This window comes from Sphaerodactylus townsendi, linkage group LG01 (genome assembly GCF_021028975.2).
Source record: "Sphaerodactylus townsendi isolate TG3544 linkage group LG01, MPM_Stown_v2.3, whole genome shotgun sequence".
Taxonomy (NCBI): domain Eukaryota; kingdom Metazoa; phylum Chordata; class Lepidosauria; order Squamata; family Sphaerodactylidae; genus Sphaerodactylus; species Sphaerodactylus townsendi.
In genome coordinates, this window is record NC_059425.1 from 50,777,878 (window position 1) to 50,797,399 (window position 19,522).

Here is a 19,522-nt window from a genome sequence, read left to right on the forward strand (position 1 = left end):
CCCCAGGTGACTTAGTCCTCCATTGGGATACAAGTTAATTGACATTTTTACTTATTTGTGTTCAGTTAAAGAACAACTTTCTTTGGCTTCATCCAGTTATAGAACTCCCTCCTGAAGGAAATCCATCTGAATATTCTATCTTTTTAGATCCCAGATAAAGTTCACCCTGTTACTTAAAAGTTTTTGGAATTTCATTCATTTTTTTAAAAAAGTTTTGCTCAGCTTATAATCAATGTAGGAGTGTTGTGGCACAGAGTGGTAAGCTGCAGTTGAAGCTTTGCTCACAACCTGAGTTGGATCCTGACGGAAGTTGGCTTCAAGTAGCCGGCTTAAGGTTGACTCAACTTTCCATCCTTCCAAATATGGTAAAATGAGGACCCAACTTGCTGGGGGGAAGTGTAGACATTTGGGGAAGGCAGTGGCAAACCACCTTGTTAATGAAGTTTGCCAGTAAATGTCGCAAGTGCTTGCATAGGGAACTATCTTTACTTAATAATTTGTATAGTTTGTTTTTGTTCTTTCTGTTGTGTTTACCTGACTGAGCAGGTGTGAGATGATTTTATTGTTTGTTGCTGATCACAAAGATTCTTTTTCTCCCTGTTCTAATACTGCTTTATTGTGATGGGATTTTTTTAAGAAGCTGCCTTAAATCCTATATGTGATGTTAAAAATGATCAGCTTAAAGTTCTTTCTTATTCAATACCACTATATATTATGGGTGTGTTTTTTAAATAAAGGCATTATTATTCGTATAACTGCCCATTTTATTTCAATCATTTATTTTTCAGTGGGTGCCATGGCTGAACAATTAGCTAATCAGTTTGGAATTTATAGGCCTGTCACAGACCTTTTCCTTCAGTATATCAATACAGGACAAGTAGACGATGCCAGATTTCTACTAGAGGTAATAATATTCCACAATACTAACAAAGCTCTGAGCTTGTCAAAAGGAAATTGAGGCATTCTTAAATGTAGACATATGTTCAAAGGCCATGTACAGAACGTTCTGAAGTTACTGGCCTTGAATTTCATCCGCATGACCTGGGGCGCTGATTGGAAATTCTGGATGAAATGGTTTGGGGAGGGAGCAGTTGCGTTGTTTTCCATATAATGTGAAATGGCCGAAACGACAGGAATAATGACTATAAGGGTAGTATCCAGTTGGGGCTTTTGAAGTGTATTTCTCTTTGCAGAACATTCTCTTTCTCCCAACATCTTTATTTCAAATAATGCTATAAATGCCTTGATTCCAGTCCCCTTGATTTTACCATCCACCCCATTTTTGACATCCTAGAACAGGGCTGTGATCTAAAGTAGGAAAATAAGAGGACCAAAGTGAGATGAGACATAGCTGCATTTGTTGCAGTAGATTTTTAATTGTCATAAACAATTTGAGATAAATACCATAAATCTTTGCTAGCAACTATTTTCAGATAGAAAGTCGTTTTTCTTTAATTCTGGAACAGCATCTTTTGAATATCCAAACGCTGAAGGCTTATTATTTTTGTTGTTAGCATTTCTACTACGATGATTGTTATTGTTGGTATTAATAGAAGCTGCAGTTGCATGTCACTGACACATTCTGACAAATGCTGGTGGTCCTCTCTGGTGGTCTGCAGGTTCTTTGTGTTTTTTTTCTAAAATCGGCTATCTTCAGGGAATGAAACAACGGCATTCATGCCACTTTAACAGTGCTAAATATAAAGCTGGGAAATATGCAGAATGAACCATGGGTGATAAGAGCTGCCATTGGCAGTGTACACAAACAGGCTCTGACGGGAAGTCTTTTCCCAGCAGGTGGCAGTCAAACAATCACAGTGATCCTGCAGATTGCTGCTTTTGTGTGGACTCCCTGTGTCAAATTGAGGCCTGTTACCAATTTCTGATAGTAAATAGTGTTACATTCACTTACATTCTTGCATAGCTGCTAAGTACTTAAAAAGAGTAAGAGGAAAGAAAAACCCTCTCTTTAGTCATCAGAAGGGTTTGTGGCATCTGGGGGAGGAGCAGGGTTGGCAGTGGTGAATTAATTATATAAGTGTCTGCTGCTTATATAATTAAGTGAACTATATATCCAGTGCTTGCACTGTAAGTATATGTGTTATATTTATGTAGGCATCACAGATTTAGATGCACAATAAATAAATCCTAGATTACATCACTTATAAATGGAGAAGGAAATTTGAAATAATTGTTTCAGAAGGTAGCCTCATTGTTCAGCAATAGAACCACTAGATTTGACTCCTGTAGCACCATAGAGACCAACAAGATTTTCAGGGTACCTGAGGAAAGGAGTTTTGTCTCTCAGGAGCTCATACCCCCAAAATCTTGTTGTTCTTTGAGGTACTCTAGCTGTTCTATCTGATAATTGTGGGTAGGCGATGAATTATACTAAGCAAAGAATGCATTGTAAATAAGCTGTAGTTTGCAAAAAACAACAACAACCCACAGCCTTGTAAGTGAGCAGAAAATCACTGCTTTTACTTTGCCTTCTTTATTTTTCTCCAAATTGGTATGATCCTTTTGGTACAAAATGCTTGACTTGAAAAAACTGTTGTAAGCAGCCTTGATCATATGGAAGTTGGCAGAGGTGAGATGCAGCCTATTCGCACCTATTCAGTAGAACCGATTACTAAAATGTTCTCAGTTCGGAGAACCGGTTATTAATGATTAACTCCACTAGGGACAAGGGGGTACAACTCTGTTCCTGGGTACAACAAATATCAAGTGGGGAATGCAAAATCGCCCCCCCCCCAGGGCCCCCTGCCCCCCATGGCACCCCCCCATGTGTGTGTGAACCCACCTCACAGGATGTTTGTTGTGTTGCAGGGGGGAGATTGTAAGCCCCTTTGAGTCTCCTACAGAAGAGAAAGGGGGGTATAAATCCAAACTCTTCTTCTTTAATGGGGTTTCATAGCACCACTGTTTTTCAGTTCCTCATTTCACACAGCTTGGAATTTCATTCCTGCTGATCTCACTAGTAACTAGTAGCTTGATTATTGTAACACACTTTTTGTGGAGCTGATCTAGAAGACAACTATCAAAAACTTCATTTGATTCAAAATGTAGCCGCCCACTTATTATCAGGGAGCAAATAACCATTTTGAGATGTTTTTGTTGGCTTCCTGTTCATTTCCAAGTTCAAATTGAGATACTAGTACTTAGCTTTTGAAACTCTTCACAACGTCACCAATGCATATTTCACTGACTACATCTCCCTGCTTGTGTTGTGGTCAGGGCAGTATAATGCTGGCTTTATTTGTTTTATTTTGCTTTCATTCCAGAGGTGATTTGGCTTATTTTTCCTATGTTCTTATTTGCCCTTGTTGCAGAGAGAACTATGTAGAAAGAAAGGCAGTTTTAGAAATATTTTATTTTAAATCAATAAAATAGATTATGTGAGGTACAGGGCTGTGCAGCTCTTTTCAGTAGCCTCGTTGAGCTTGCCCAAGCCCTTGAGGTATGCTTCTGTGGTAGATCCATGCTGTAATAAAATAAACTTTAAATGTTATTTTTATAGAGGCTATAAACAGCACTCATTTTAAAAAGTCAAAATTCTGTATGCATCATGTGTAACCGATATCTATAATTTATATAAAGTAACATTTCAGACATATAACTTGCAAATTTAGTTTATACATGATGTAGAATTATACTATTTTCATGTAATTGGTCAACTTGATTTAACATCCATGGTCAAGGGTGACCTGCAGGGATCTATACAAAGCACTGAAGCTCTACTCTCTGAGTAGAGAGTACTACTCTCTGACATCTTATTAAAGCAACTTTCTCTGGCTTCCTTGGACATTGCCACTGCTCTATAAAGCCTCTCTTTCTTAACAATAACGGCTACGAAACCTGAGGTGCTGAAGTATGTACCCAGTTCCACATTTCTGTTACGTTCATACCAAACTGTGTTTTGCAGACACCTATGGTTCTGCGTACATTTTATTCAGAAGCTTTTAAAATAACATTTTCTAACTTCACATCACAAATTGGTTTGTTCTAATACTCAAAGAAGAGTGGCTAGCTATTTTTTAGATATGTGATGAACCATTTCCTTCAAAGCGTGGAATGAAAGGATGGCAAATGCTGTGTATATAAAGGGATCTTCTGTTCATGAAGGAGTGGCTTTACATTTTGGCGGGAACATTGCATGAAAAAATAAAACTAAATCCAGATGTGATGATCTGTTTTTACCAAGGCTTGTGAAAGCTTGCACAAACAGAACCGTGAGAGTTGCTGTAGAAACTACCTTTAACGGCATGGCATGAACTTGGCCAACTACCTTCTGCTCACAGCAATTTGTTTCCAATGCACTATTAACCCCATTGCATATTTCTTTGGACCTCTCTTGATGTCATCTGTTATAATGCAGTTATTTGCCTTAACTATTCTGGCTCAGTGGGGATGGGGTAGTCAGGATAGAAATGAAGGTACAGGGATTTCAACTTGGCTTCCTTTTCTACCGTTCATTGGAGGAGCGATGCTTTCAGTGATAAACTTTTCACTGAGATCTCCAAGTACTTGACAAGGCTGCTTTATATACATTGCACACTCTTAATGGCTTATTGAATTAGTTTTGATTCATGGATGTCTACAGTATCAGCTTATAAAATAATTAATCATGCCACCTGTGTGTATACATGCTCTGCAAAGTGGAATTTGCTTATATTGTTAGGTTTTAGCATTGACAGAGAAAATCTTGTGCTATTCTTTGTTTAAAAGTGCTTTTTTTCAAAAATGACACTTCGAAGCATAAACTAAAATATTGTATGGCATGCTTGATTTTTTTTTGTTATAGTTTCCAAGGATGGGGTAGACACTTGATTTATTGGGTCTGTCACAAACTTTTTTAAGTTTAACTTTTGTCTCCTGAGCACTGGCTGTCTGTTGCAGAGAAAGCCTTTTATAAAATAAAGAGATTGAAATCAGTCCTTTTGTATGCATAAGTGTAGGTAATTATACTTTAAAGAGAACTTGCTTTGTACATTTTAATTTTTATAAAGAAACGAGCAGTTATCTCCCTGACACCTTATTAAATGTATAATTAACCTTATGATCCCTAGCTCACTTGTGAATGCTTGGCAGAATAATTGGAGAGGAATAGTGCCCCCCCCCCTTTCTTTCTTTTACAGTCCTAAATCTCTTTTTCAGTGGGATGTTGAAGCATTTTTCATTTTCCATTCCTCTCCACCACCACCACCCCCCCCCCCTTCAGCAAACCTAATGCTTACTGTGCCAAGGGCAGCAATTGCCAGGGAGCAAAAAAGGAGAAAAAATTGGCATAGCAAACCATTTGTTTTCCTTTTCGGCAGGTTTTTAATAAGTGGTCGACGATTAAGGCCTTTGGTAATAATGATATATTACTGGTTATTGCAAACCTTTCTAATTGGAAGTTTTCACCTTAGCTAGTTTTATTTATCAAGAGAATACAGTTGCTTTTGCTCATTTAATTTTCTCTCTCCCCCTTCCTTCTTTTCATCTTAAAAGAGATGCAGCGCAATAGGTGAACAAAAGAGAAGTCTGATGACTTTCATTGCTCAGATATCCCAGCAACCAGGACAGGTAGAACAACTTTTCTGCTTGAATGTAATTTGTATGTCCTTTCCAGCATCTTCACTTAATTGTGCCCTCTGAGCAGCATTCGCAGCTATTTAACATTCAGGGCACAGATGTTAACACACTCCATTTTATCCAGCAAGAAAGAAAAACAAATTCTTTAATGATCCAGTAAACTCATAAGTTTGGAGTTTGGGAGCAATGTAGAATATGGAATATGTTATTAAATGATGCATCTCAAACAGTTGTTGGTCTGTAGTCAATGAACTACACTTGGCCATATAAGAACTGTACAGAGCAACGTACAGCACATCAACCATTTGTAATTCTGTTACTGTTTTGGTTTATTTTCAATTTATTAACTGCATTCAGTGAAATTTGGCTGGTCCTGTTTTAAAAAGGAGACCCAGGGGGCAGAGTGATAAGGTGCAGTACTGCAGTCGAACCTCTGCTCATGACCTGAATTCAATCCGGACCAAAATTGGTTTCAGGTACCTGGCTCAAAGTTGACTCAGCCCTCCAGCCTTCCAAATTTGGTAAAATGAGTACTCAGCTCATTGAGGGTAAAGTGTAGATGGCTAGGAAAGTCAATGGCAAAGCATCCCATTAACATAGACTTCCCAGTAAATGTTGTGATGTGACGTCCTCCCTTGGGTCAGTATTTACCCAGTGCTTGCACAAGGGGCTACCTTTTTTTAAAAAAATAGTGTCTTTATTGAAGAGAAACCTTCTTTGGCAATGCATAAGTGTTCTCTTTCATTGACTAACATCTTTTTTAGAAACACGACTGATACCTGTGTTCGCATGTTTATGATATGTGCCAGGCCACAACTGTGGGACAGATTTATCAACTTCAACACATATTTGCTAAATTGTATTCTGCTAAAGTTTGTGGAAATACTGTACTTCAAGATGCCAATGAGACTTTTCATTTATGAGATGTTCTTAATTCCTTTTGCTTAGAAAAAGATTAAGGACCCAATCCACTGAAAAGTTCTCCTGTGCATGCTCTGGCCCATGAGTAGGAGCTGAACAAGCCATAGTATTTTCTGTTGTGTTGTATGTCTTCATCTTCCTAAATACATAGGATTACATTGAAGGTTGAAGTTCTCATATTCATAGACTTGATGGCTTTCTAAATTGCTTTAATAAAGGGTGGCAAATGTTCTACAACCAGATTATACCCCTGCTTTTCTGAGCCATGTCTTCAAAATAAGCTGTCTTTGTAGCCCTGCAAATAGCTGTATTAGTTTCCCACAAACTTTGTAGTGGTTTGGAGGCTTAGATCAAAGAAGCCATTGTGAGATGTGAGTAATATTATTAGTATTTATTATTACCCTTTGTTTTTATATTGCTAATATAATATAAGCATGGGGATATGTTACAGAGGATTTTATACTGATCCCACCCTCACATACCACTCATTGTGCACCACAGCTGCCTTGGGCATAATGTTGATAACAGAAAGATGGGGTATACATTTTCTAAAATAAAATAAATATTTCTTCCTGGTCATAGGTTCTTATGAAGCTGTATTTTTCTCCATTGATTATATGCATGTATATAAAACAAAACACTGTTTCTATGTTTTCAATTTTTCTAGGTTCAGAAAATCAAATTATTGTTAGAACTGATACCTGACTTTCCAGATGTGAAAAATGTTTACTCTTATCTCATGAAAAGCTATGGTAAGGTTTTACATATTTACATTCAGAATGTCATGGATGATTCAGAAAACCGTATGTGAACACTTAAGATTATTCTTTGAACTTGATACATTTTATGGCTTGTTAAGAGCTCATAGACGACACCAGTGACATGTGCATTGTAGCTGATGATTGTTTGGACCAGACAAAATAATACTTTTAACAAACTTGCAGGGAAAAAGGATGTTGCTGCATGTGAGAAAGGCCTTTTGTACAAGACCTTGAAGGTTAGAGGAGATAACATCAAACTAAGCGAACAATCATTGGTTGTGAGAATGGAAGGAAATTTCTACAAAGCTTCATAGCTTGCTTTGCATTTTTAGCTTGTTTAACACATCCGTTTCAGACTACACTTTTTATTTTGATAGGGAATGCCTTTAGTCATGAGCTGACTTTTGTTAATGAACTGTTAGCTGTTGATATTCTCATGTGCCTCTGATTCTACAGGTTGTGTCAGAATGTCACATCTGTGTTCCTCCTCCTTTTCCCCAGTTTGCCCCCTTGCTCATGTGGTCAGGAAATACCACATTCAGAGGTGCACAGTGCAGTTTTAAGGGCACACACAAGACTATGACTCTTACCAAGTACAAGAAAGTGACAAACAAGAGAGGTCCCTATTAGGTTGTGTGTACACATGAATAAATTCTATTACCATCTTTTGAAGCCTAAAGTTATATTATTAGCAATGTTCTTTCTTATTTTCTTCCTAAATTCTGTTCTTTCTTGTTCTCTCCCTAAATTCAAGCTTCCCTGCTGCAGGTTTATGTTAACCTCAGACATAGTTAAAGGGCAGGCAGTATTTCTGTTTTCCTATAATGCAGCTTAATTGGAGTCTAGTAGCCCCTTAGAGACCGACAGGATACTCGTGCCATGAATTTTAGAGAGTCAAAGCTTGACAAAAAAACTTGACTCTTGAAAGTTCATACCCTGAAAATCTTATAGTCTCTTATGTGTTATTAAGATCAAATCTGCCTGCTGACCAGCAGACCAACTTGACTACCATCTGATACGATTTTTCAAATAGTATTTTTGTGACCAGTTTTGATGAAGTATGAAAGGTGAATATGTTGTAGAAAAATGAGCTGCAAAGATATGCTGCCTACCAGCCAGGAATCGTGTGGTTCAGCTTGTCACCAGACACGTAAACCTCTGGGACTGTGTCCAGGACAATTGGGGGAAGGGGGAATTGAGAAAGAGAGAGCGCTCTTTTTAATTCTTAGCCAAGAATATACCAAGAAAACGTCTCAATTGTTCGGTCCATTAAACATAATCTCAGTGTTAGATCTTCCTTTTTTTTGTTTTTCATACAATAGATACTTCTATTTTAAAGAAATAAGAAGTTAACAGTTTCTATTATACCTTCATTAAACCATCACTTTGTGTAGTTTCTGAAGCCTCCCACAGTTAGAAAGAAACTCTTCCACTTGCAGCTGTGAGTGGGAAATTTTCCTTGGCAAATAGAGGAGTCTGAAATGTACCTGTCTGCAAAATAAACTTTGCATTTTTCCTTATAAAAACCATTACCGTATATACTTGTGTATAAGCCAAGGCACCTAATTTTACTGCCCAAACCTGGGAAAACTTATTGACTCGGGTATAAGCCGAGGGTGGGAAGCTAGGAGGCAGCTCCTTATTTGGGCAGTGACATCAGGGGGAGTCACTGCCCAAATGAGGAGCTCCCTCTGCCTGCTGGGTTTGACAAGCCGGCAGGCAGAGGGAGCTCCTTATTTGGGCAGTGACTCCCCCTGATGTCACTGCCCAAATAAGGAAGAGGGAGCTTTGACAAAGCCCAGCCAGGCACCCAGCCAGGGTGCCTCGGGGTTCCCCCTTCACCCTCCCAGGTGGGCAGCAACAATCGGCTTCCCAGAGGTTGGGAGGTTGTCCCGCCCTCGCCCCCAGCGTCCTTGTGATTGATAGAAAATGGTGACTTGGGTATAAGCCGAGGGGGCTTTTCTCAGCCTTTAAACAGGGCTGAAAAACTCGGCTTATATGCGAGTATATACGGTAAGTTGTGAAGGCAGCTATCACAAAGGTAAGTGAAAAAGTAAATCAGTTGACTATAATTTTCCAGGTCCTGAACTAAACCAGTGCAGTGAGTCAGCCTTCTGCTACAAGTAAAGCTTGAGAGTGGCAGGGGGAAAAGCCAGAATTAACAGAGAAATTTGTTTTTCTTTCTACGGCTGGATTCTTATACAACACTTCCAGTGCTTTATTGCAAGAAAAGCAATACATAAGTATTAATGAACAGATAAGCTAGGTACCCAACTCTGAGTCCAAGCTTGGCAGTGAGTTCTTTTTAATACTCTGTGGTTTTTGTCTTTTGTCTTTTGTTTTTTTCAAATGACTTGGAGTTGAATAGCCCAACAAGGAATTCTGACCTGGTTATTGTTTCTTCAAAAGAGTGCCTTCAAAGGACAGCCAGTATGCTATAGTAGTTAGGGTGCCAATTGGCCATTCTGGAAGGGGCTGATGGGAATTGTAGTCCATAACATCTGGAGTGCCAAAGGTTCGCCACCACGGATCTAGGAGACTCAGATTCAAATCTTGGGCTGGTCATACACAGTCAGCCTTACCTACCTCATAGGGATGTTATGAGGATAAATTAGAGGCAAATAATGAAAACAACTTTGGGAAGAAATATGGGCTATATATAAAAAAATAAACATTTGGAAACTGTCCATGTAGTAGAGACAGTGATTAAAACCTAACAGTTGAAAGGCTCTCCCTTGTTCACATCTAGTGATCAGGGATCAAAGCTACACTTTGGAGGGCTTGTCATCTTCCTCAACAAATTTGAGACATTTAGTAGCGATGTTGCGATGTTGAAAGGTGGTTTGCCATTTCCTGCCTCTGCATCATGACCCTGGACTTCTTTGACGGTCTCCCATCAAAATACTAAACAGGGCTTAGCTTTTGAGATTGGATGAGATTGGATGATCTTGGCCTGTCTTGCTTCAGGCTACCTTTTTTGCTTGAATAACAGTCCCATGTGGGGCGGGGGACTTGAGGGCAGCTCAGCCTTGCACCAGTGCATTTGCCTTCCCCAGGGCATTTACCACGATGGAGGAGGCAGATGACTTCAGCCCCACCACTGCAAAATCTGGAAGTCTGGGCTATGGCAGCGCTGTGGTGCCATCCCAATTGGATGCTAGCGTGGGAGGGTGACCCCAGGGGTGGAGCTGCCATTAGTTGGCTCTCATCTAGGGCTGGGAGCATGGTGCTCCAGTCCTTAGATTGGGTAGCATAAGTCCTGTAAGCCCTATGGAGGGCTTTCTGGTGGTGTTGAGGTTTTGGAGGAGTTGCAGTTTTTGCTCCCCACGCGCCAGAAAGCCCTCTTGGAGATGGTGGGGTAGTGCTACAGCAGTGTCATGTCCTGCTGCTGAGGGTATTGGATGCATCAGAGTTTTAAAAGAAAAAAAAGCCTTTTAAAGAAAAGAAGAGGCAAGAACTTCATAAACAAAATTTACCACTTATTATTTTTAAAAAGGCTATGTTTAGTATTCTCTTTTTTCATATTTTGGTGTATGGAGTGTCCCTTGTTGACAGACACATCCAAGATAGGGAGCCAAATAAGGTTTGCTTCAGTGGCCTAGGCTTTTTCTTATGCTTTCTTGTATAAAGAAGCCATTGTAGCTTCAATCAGAATATCTGCTACTTCAGTTTAATAATAGCAAAGAAAAGCCACCATTTTTTTCACACTTGGCAGAGGGACAAGGAAGTCCTGTTATCTTTTCCGCTTCCAGTACAGAAGTGCCTCAGGAGTCCCAAAATTTGGCATCTCTACTATTCAGCCCTCGTAATTCTTCAAGAGACAAATTTAATCTGCAATTAAAGCTTTAGCTCAGTTATTCACAACAATTATTTTATTAACTCCTACATCCCTAATTTAGATTACTTAAACTAAGATATATATATATTTATTGGCATTGCTATAGAATGACAAACTTAATCCTGGTAGCCACCTGCAAACTCTGTGTAATGCACATATAGAATGAATCTATAAATTTCTGGCATAATACATTCTGGTGTTAAATCACTTCTCCAATTTTTTCCTCTTTACATTCTCCTTAGCATTAAATGAGGATGTTGCTTCAGCAAAAGCTCTATATGAGAAAATGGAAGTGGAGAAATTGCATCCAGACGAGTTGTTTCTGAAACGCTTTGCTGTCCTCCTGAAGAAAGCAGGAGAGCCTGTTCCTTTCACGGAGCCTCCTGTGAGTATTTACCAATTTTCAAATGAAATACCTCTGCAGACTTGAGTGTTTGTGTGTGTTGTGTTTTAAGACAACTGGCGGCATACTTAATTATGCTGAGATTAAAGCTTCACAGAGAACCATCAGAGGAGCCAGCAAACGAAGCGTGGAGTAGGTTGGTAAGCATTATAGTAATCTGGCATCAGACATGACTGGTAGGTGTAGGAAATCTTTTGGGGCTCTGGTGTTCAAAGTAAAGATTTTTATTCGGCATTTGTGTTGAGGCATGAGTTTATCCAGTGTTTTATCACCAACGTTTAAACTGGGAATGATTTCTACGCGCTTTGTTTCAGAATAGGTTTAGATGTCAGCTAATTGCTAGTTTTTAAATGCAAAGGTTCCCTACCCCCACCCCCAATAGCATTTGTAGGCTGGAAATGTAAAAACACAAGAACTAATTTTTTCAGGCAGCTTGACTTATCTTAACTGATTTTGCCAACAAAAACACATCCTTTTAGCCCCTCTGTAAATGCTGCCTAATTGAGGGGAATAAATGCGTATAAAGCTGTGGAGACTGCTTAAAATAACTTCATCAGTCTGTTACTTGGGGTGAAAATCTACAAAATCAGGGACTGAAGAGTTTACATTCGTAGGGTTAACTAGTGTTTAAAGCTAGGATTAACTAAGACCTGTTTTGAAGGCAGCTTATTTTCTCTGGTAGCAAGAAATCTCAATTTTCATTGAGATGCATGAACGGGCTAATTCAGTTTACATTGTTGCTGACCAAGGTTGAAGCTATTAGAAGAAGAGTTTGATTTATCCCCCCTTCTCTCTCTCCTCTGCAGGAGACTCAGGGCTGATAATCTCCTTGCTCCCTTCCCCTCACAACAAACACCCTGTGAGGTAGGTGGGGCTGAGAGAGCTCCAAAGAACTGTGACTAGCCCAAGGTCACCCAGCTGGCATGTGTGGGAGTGTACAGGCTAATCTGAATTCCCCAGAGAAGCCTCCACAGCTCAGGCGGCAGAGCTGGGAATCAAACCCGGTTCCTCCAGATTAGATACACGAGCTCTTAACCTCCTACGCCACTGCAAAGAGGAAAGAGAGAGGCCAAGGGCCCACAATAACATGCATGACAACCATTTTGTGGAATAAAACTGGCCATATCTTGTTTATTGGTTTGCTGGCTGAAGAAGCAGAGGCGCAGCATAGAGGACGGATCTGGTCGCTGTGCAGCCGCGGCACCCTTCCCCTGGGGGGACCAAAGAGCAGTAAACAGTGCTGGCCTCTAAATGAATCTCGCTTTACTGCGTGGGGGGGGCGGGGGGGCGAGCCAGCCAGCACCCCTTGTCTGGGCATGCAGCACCGAGGCTTGTCATACCCCCAAAGCCTCTTATAGGTGCCCCCACTAATGGGGAGATCCAGCACACAGACTCCTCTTTGTTGAAACACATCAGTCCCCATGCGCAACCTGCCAAAGAGCAAGGACCTTTTCTTGCTCCCTCCAAAGCTTCTAGTTGCACAATGCATACTGAATGCTGTAGAGCTAGGTGTACATACCCCACTCAGAAAGGTGAACTCCATTCTTTTGGTGCAGGGACACTAGGCAAAATGAAATATCTGGGTGAGCCATGATCCAGCCACCCAGTGATTCCACACAATGGGTCAAAACCTTACAGGTCCTACATTTGGCCTGGTCCACTCTGTCTGGGGCAACTGTCCATTTATTTACTTATTACATTTATATCCCACCAAATCTTCCATAGGACTCAGGGCGGCTCACAATAAAAGATCTGCCACTCCAATAGCCATGACCAAAATATGGTTGCCCAAGGCAGCTGTCACACCAGGGCCCCATGCCTCCACCATATGGCAGATCAGAACCACTCCATTCTGTGCTGTTGGATTGTTTTCCCCCAGTTAGATGATTAATGCGTGAGGAGGTCCTCTCTTGCTGATCACCATCTCCAACACTGGCATGAAGGCGTCCAAACACATCCCTCACCAGCCAGTCTAAGACATTGCTATGCTGCTGCGAAGCCTGAGGTTGCTGCCCTATCCAAATGACAACGCATACATGCTGCCCAGTGGACAATACTGTGGCCCACAATCCAAAATTCCGAACCTGATAGAGCTGAAACACAATGCACAGTCACTAACCAACATTCCAAGGCGGAGTGACTGTACCCCCTGTAGGCTGCTGATTATTAGTGGCTGGTGGGCCTTATATGTTCTGTGGGAAGCCCCAATTCTAAATGAGTGTGGGCCCAAATCCCTTGTTGGATCCCTTTGCAAACCCCAAACTAGTTATGCAAGCACGGAGTATATTGGTGAACTGGAAGCATGACAAGGATGACCCGTAGGTATGCACGGGGGAGGTGGGGGGCTAAGGCTGAACTAAGAGGTACTTGGACACTGATCAAGACTGCCCCAAGGGACATGCCCCAAGCACCATCCTTGTGCTCAATGCCTATTGGTCCATCTCGGAGTGGCAAAGTCAAATATGAACCTCTGCATTACTGACCTTCACGTCCTCCAGGAACCTGATACTAGTTCACTGTAGCAGAAGGCCTCAAGGAAGGCTAAAGAAAAGGCAGCCCAGAACAAGCTGACTTCAAATGGTGAGGAACAGACCTTCAGCAACTGGAATGATAGGTCCATAAGCATGACCAGAATGATTGGCCTGCACCCATCGGTGTGGCATGAAGCCAACTGACTCCACCCATCATGCCCGAAAAGAGTGGCACGGGTCAGCCTCTCCCATTGCCTTGCAGTAGACGTTTGTTTGATGAGCAGGAAAACCAATGCTCATTCCTGCTGAAAGTCTCGTGCCCCCAGTGGCAGGCAGACCCAGACTGCCCCTCCCATGCTTGCAGGTCCAATTTGCTGGCTGTCCCAAACTGGAGAGTTTAGCCCCACTCCTGACGGGGATTGCTGGACCCTTCCCCCCAAGAGTTGCTGCTACTACAGCCCAATATGCCCACGCCCTACAGGCCTGGGGTAAGGAAAGGCCACGAAAGTCTGGGTGGCTTGCAGGTGGACAACAAGGCAAGGTCATCAGCTGTTGCTTGGAAGCCAAAGAAAGCCGTTCCCCCTCCCAGGCTGCTTCCCCTGATTGTTCATCTAGGTACCTTGGTGAAGCCCCCAGGACCTTGCCCCATGGTGGCCCTGTTCCTTACTCCTGGCACCCAGGCCTTGGAGTCCTCTTGGAAAGCCTTCTGCACCACTGGTGGGTCAGCCCACCCCCCACCTGAGTGGCTGCTATCGCCTTGCTAGCCACTGACGTCTTAGGAACCCTCTTCCCTGTCACAGCTTTGCCATTTTCCTCATGACCCCAATCCTTTTTGGAGGCATCCTTCACCTTCTGCTCCTTTCCCGGTCACTGCTAGGGTCTCCCAATTCAGGCCCTAGATAGACACTCCCTTGATGAGCTGCTGCTGGAAGCTGCATCTGCTAACATTGTGCCAACAAAAACTGCTGCTGCTGAAGAAGGATACTTCTGTTGTCCCAAAACTGCCACCACCAAAAGCCATCATTAGGAGCAGTTTGGATGTCCTCAAAGCCCGCCCAACATTCTCTGGAGACAGCCAAGCCCCTCTGTTATCCAAAGCTACAGAGGCAACTACATGAAGCATCAGGACCAGCAACAAAGAGGATTGAGGAGAAGAGCCAGGCAGCGTGAAGCCAGAGGCAGACCTGCTGCACCTGATCTTAAACGACCTGGCGTCTCTGTCTCCTCCCTGGTGACCTCAAATGTCCTTGTCAGTCAGGCCTGTGAAGGACCTGCCCTCTGGACACAATGCGGCTGGTGCAGATAATAACCATCACCCATCCCGCTCCTGGGTGGCAGTGGCAGCCCTTGGTAGGTCCCAGGCTGCTCTTTATGGTGTGCATCTGGAGTACATTTCTTTCTGGCAACATTTATGGGACATGTAGTGTTGTGTAGATCAGTTGCTATCAAATGTTTTGGCAGTGGTCAGGGAATGATGCTTCCTCCCAGTCAGGAGCAGGGTACCAGTCCTGGTCTTTTCGGTCAGTCTTTGGAGAACAGGTTTCACCTTATAATGCTTGGGAAGCAGGAAGATTTGAGCCATAGTTTCAGCTTTTGCAGTAAAAGCAGTGATTTGCCTTTTTTCTAACCCTCTTCTTTCATGTCGTTCCATTGCAGGAGAGTTTCAAATTCTACGCAGACAAACTACGGAAAGAACAAGAAGAACATTCATCAGATGAAGATTAACTTTTTTAATACATTAATTGCTGTTGTGAATATTGTCACTGTGAGATATTGTTTTAAATAATAAGTTGTTGGAAAAAATAAAATTGAAAATAGGACTTCTCAGTGTAATATACCTGATTTAACTAAATTTTGCTTTGAATTTCTTGCTAATTCTAAATCTCATGACTCTTGTTGCACATGGCAGCATGACTGTAGCAGAGTATCTCCTTCAGTGGCATGTGCAAACTTTCATTAGCAGTGTGGACACACACCAAACAAGTCTAGCACTATTCTAAGGAATCTCAAATTCCATAGTTCCATAATAAATTTATTTCAAATATTTTTGATGCACATGTTTTTTCTAGTTGTTAACAAGATTCAGAATTCCTTTGACAAAAAGCAGTTAAATAAAGGGTGAGGATATAGGCTTTGGGGATGGATGACTAGGATGGCTTAGGGTGACAAACAGTTTAATCACAAAACAGAGATGCACTTTGGGATAGTCTGTTCCTGGAAGATTTCTGGTGAAATAAGACTTTTAAAGTTAAAATGATTTCTGTAATATGCCAAGTTCAATATCAGCTACCAGAAGCCACGATTACCTGATAGAGGTGCTCCAACATCGGTGCAGAATACAGTCAGTCACAAGCAATGTGAGGGTTTCCTTTTTCATTTCTTGATCTGCAGTTGAGTGGCTGCATTCCTAAACAGGGAAATTCCTGTACATTTTGTCCTATTAAGATTCTGGTCCCAAAATATTTGATAGGTTTCAGGCTTCAAGCAAACCTTAATTAAGCTGTACATTTCCTCATGAGAATATGTGTTTCCTCGCTTTTCAGCAATTTCATAATCTTTACAACCCCTGCAAAAGTGACATTTTACAGTCCATTGAAGTGTGCACTTGTGTTTCTTTTAATTTGTATATGCAGCACACAAAGTGGAGAAATAATATGCAATACTGGATAATTTGGTCACCTTATCTTTTCTTTTGTTGTCTTCGTCAAACCTTTGAACACTGGATCATACATTTAATAATCACTGTGGAATGACATTTGCATGTGCAGGTATAAATTAATTGCAAATAAAGAAACTTGCAAAAGGCTCCATGATTAATAAAACATTCCTTATTACCCCAGTATTTTTTCCTCACCTAACTCCTCTTCTTTTGGGAGTTAAAAGCCCATTAAGGGTATTGTTGGAGCTACTGGAGTGAGGTCTTTTTCAGGTGATAGAATTTTAGGCACATTCATGGTCGGGGCCACCAAGAGGATGGAATTGGGGGGACAAATTTCTCTGACCCAAGTCAGCTGGAGGACTCTTGAAGCTGTTATCATGCTGCACACAGAATGCATCTGATTTATTTTATTTCTAATGCAGTTCTGCCTGCAGCCACTAGGGCACAGGGAAATCAGAGAACGTTAAAGAGAAGTAGTTCTGCTTTCATCTTGTTGCCCCTTCTAAAAAATTTACTGCAAGGAGGTGAACACATGCAGGAAAACCCATTAATCAAATCATACTGCAACAAGGCACAGGTAGCCAGCACAGCTCATAGCTGTGCAGAATTATTTATGCCTAATAAAGGTTTACTGTACTGTACTGCTCATAGCTGTTGTAGCAATTGCCAAGTTGCAGCCCCCTTAACAAGGTTGTAGTTTTCAACAATCTGTTTCCCTCTTCCTTTTCTTTCACTTAGTATTTCATTATTTTGTCTTCTCAGCCAAATTTTCCCTGTTAGTGTGTTGTAGAAAATAAAACCTTTTCTCTGTTCATAATTTCTCTTCCTCTTCAACACTCTTCCTCTTCATTGTGCTCTCTTCCTTTCATATGTCTTCATTTCTTCTTCTAATTCCCCCTCTTTTTATTTGTCAGTCTTGGTTGACACTATTCATCACTGGTTGACTTGTACTTAATGCTGGTGTGAGCATCACTTTAGTCTTTTTAAAATTCAACTTAAATCCAAAATGATGTTGAGAAAATGATTTTTTTTAAATAGCAGAATGTGATATCCCCTCCCCCAATTGAGAAATTGATCTATCAAGACAGAACAATACACTTTTTAAGGACAACTATCAAAAAGTCTGGACGAGTATCAAAAAAAAGTTTTGCAAAGATGGAAACAGTTAAGAATATTGTGTTTTGGAAGAATTTCCTAAATTAAAATGATTTTATTATCAAAGCTAACTTCCTTATTTTGAATGTTACCAATTTATATAGAAGAAAAGACCTTAAAAGAACGGCATAGAATGATTAATTATTTCATCTGGAGTTAAAAAATAATTCAAGAGTAAGATTCAAAATATTACAAGATGAAAAAAGAGGTGGTTTAGCAGTACCAAATATGAAGCTATATTGTCAAGCAGCCACATTCGTTAGTAGACAGACCGGATTATTGATCCCAACCAAAGGACAGTAAAATTGGAAACAATAGACAGAAAAGAAGGTATGCATAATTATCTATAAATTAAGAAATCCTTAAGGACAATTTAAATCCAAGACAGGAAATATGTTTTGACAGATATACTACTAAAGATATGATATCAGTTCAGAAATAAAATAAGTCCTCCAATATCACCATTGATATTTCCACTTGATACTGTGAAAGAAGCATAAGAAGGATAATTGATCTTATAACCTATCAGAACATGACTGATAATCAAGGGAAAAAAACACTTGACATTTAAAAACAAGTAGGTAACAAAAGATTTTATGATAAAATGGATGCAAAATTTTTGAGAAAATATGTATATGAAGCAATGGGAGGATTTATGTGGTAAAGAAATTAAGTTCACAGAATGTCAGACACTGAAAATCCCCATACAAAGCCACAGTGAGGGGGGGATGCTGTGCTGATTTGATTTGCAGTCAGCTCCAGAGTGATCTTTAGATGGCAACCCTGTGAAGGTGAAAAAAAACTCCCTTCCCATCTCTCAAAGAACTCTAGTAAAGCTCTAGGGAAGACAGGATTCTGAGCTCTGCAAAAGCCATGCTGACTCCTTCCTCAAAGGTGGTCTTGTTGGCTTTTCTACATGTTTACTAATTTTTTATCTTTAAATGCTAGATCTCTACTTTATCTCTACTCAGGAACAGATGTCAAAAAACTGACTGGTCTTGTAACCTCCTGTCTCCGACCTAGATCCTTTCTTAAAGATTGGTGTGACATTGGCCATCTTCCAGTCTCTCAGGGATGGAGAGCCTGATTTCAGGGATAAGTTGCATATTAAAGTGAGAATATCAGCAAGTACTCTACGCTTGAGCTCTTTAAGAACTCTTGGATGAATGCAATCTGGACCAGGGGATTTGGTAACATTTAGTTTATCAATGGCTGCCAGAACTTCTTCCTTGTCTACCACTATCTTCATTAGTTCCTCTGATTCGCCTCCTGAGAAGCTTGGTTCAGGTGCAGGAATTTTCCTCACCTCCTCTTGGGTGAAGACAGATGCAAAGAATTCATTCAGCTTCTCTGCAATCTCCCTGCCATCTTTTAGCACACCCTTTGTTCCTTTGTCATCTAACGGGCCTACCGGGCTTCCCTTGTTGGCTTCCTTGCTTTTGATGTACTTTGAAGAACTGTTTGTTGCTGGTCTTGATGTTCTGTTTCAAGCCATGCGCTCCTCATAACTCCTTTTTGGCCTCCCTTACAGCTTCAACTTGCTTCTCTTTTGCCACTCATTTGTGTTCCCTCTCATATTCTTTCATCAGCCAAACTGGACTTCCATTTCTAAAAGACATTTTCTTTTTTTTCTGATAATTTCCTCAACCTTCTCTTGTTAACCATGGTGGCTTTCTTTTGGACTCGGGCACTCGCCCTCCTACTCAAGTATGAACACATTCCAGCTGAGCTTTTATA

The 19,522-nt window shown here is 40.9% G+C and overlaps 1 protein-coding gene across 1 annotated transcript in view; it reads left to right on the forward strand.

Moving 5' to 3' along the window:
* Positions 1 to 16,015, forward strand: part of LRPPRC (leucine rich pentatricopeptide repeat containing) — a 127,791-nt gene extending 111,776 nt beyond the window's left edge. Inside the window, exons 34-38 of the mRNA XM_048482994.1 lie at positions 789 to 904; positions 5,494 to 5,568; positions 7,166 to 7,250; positions 11,340 to 11,482; positions 15,628 to 16,015. Of these exons, the coding sequence (XP_048338951.1) occupies positions 789 to 904; positions 5,494 to 5,568; positions 7,166 to 7,250; positions 11,340 to 11,482; positions 15,628 to 15,696 (488 nt within the window). The 3' untranslated portion in view covers positions 15,697 to 16,015. The remainder of the gene's footprint in view (positions 1 to 788; positions 905 to 5,493; positions 5,569 to 7,165; positions 7,251 to 11,339; positions 11,483 to 15,627) is intronic.
* The last annotated feature ends 3,507 nt before the right edge of the window (positions 16,016 to 19,522 follow it).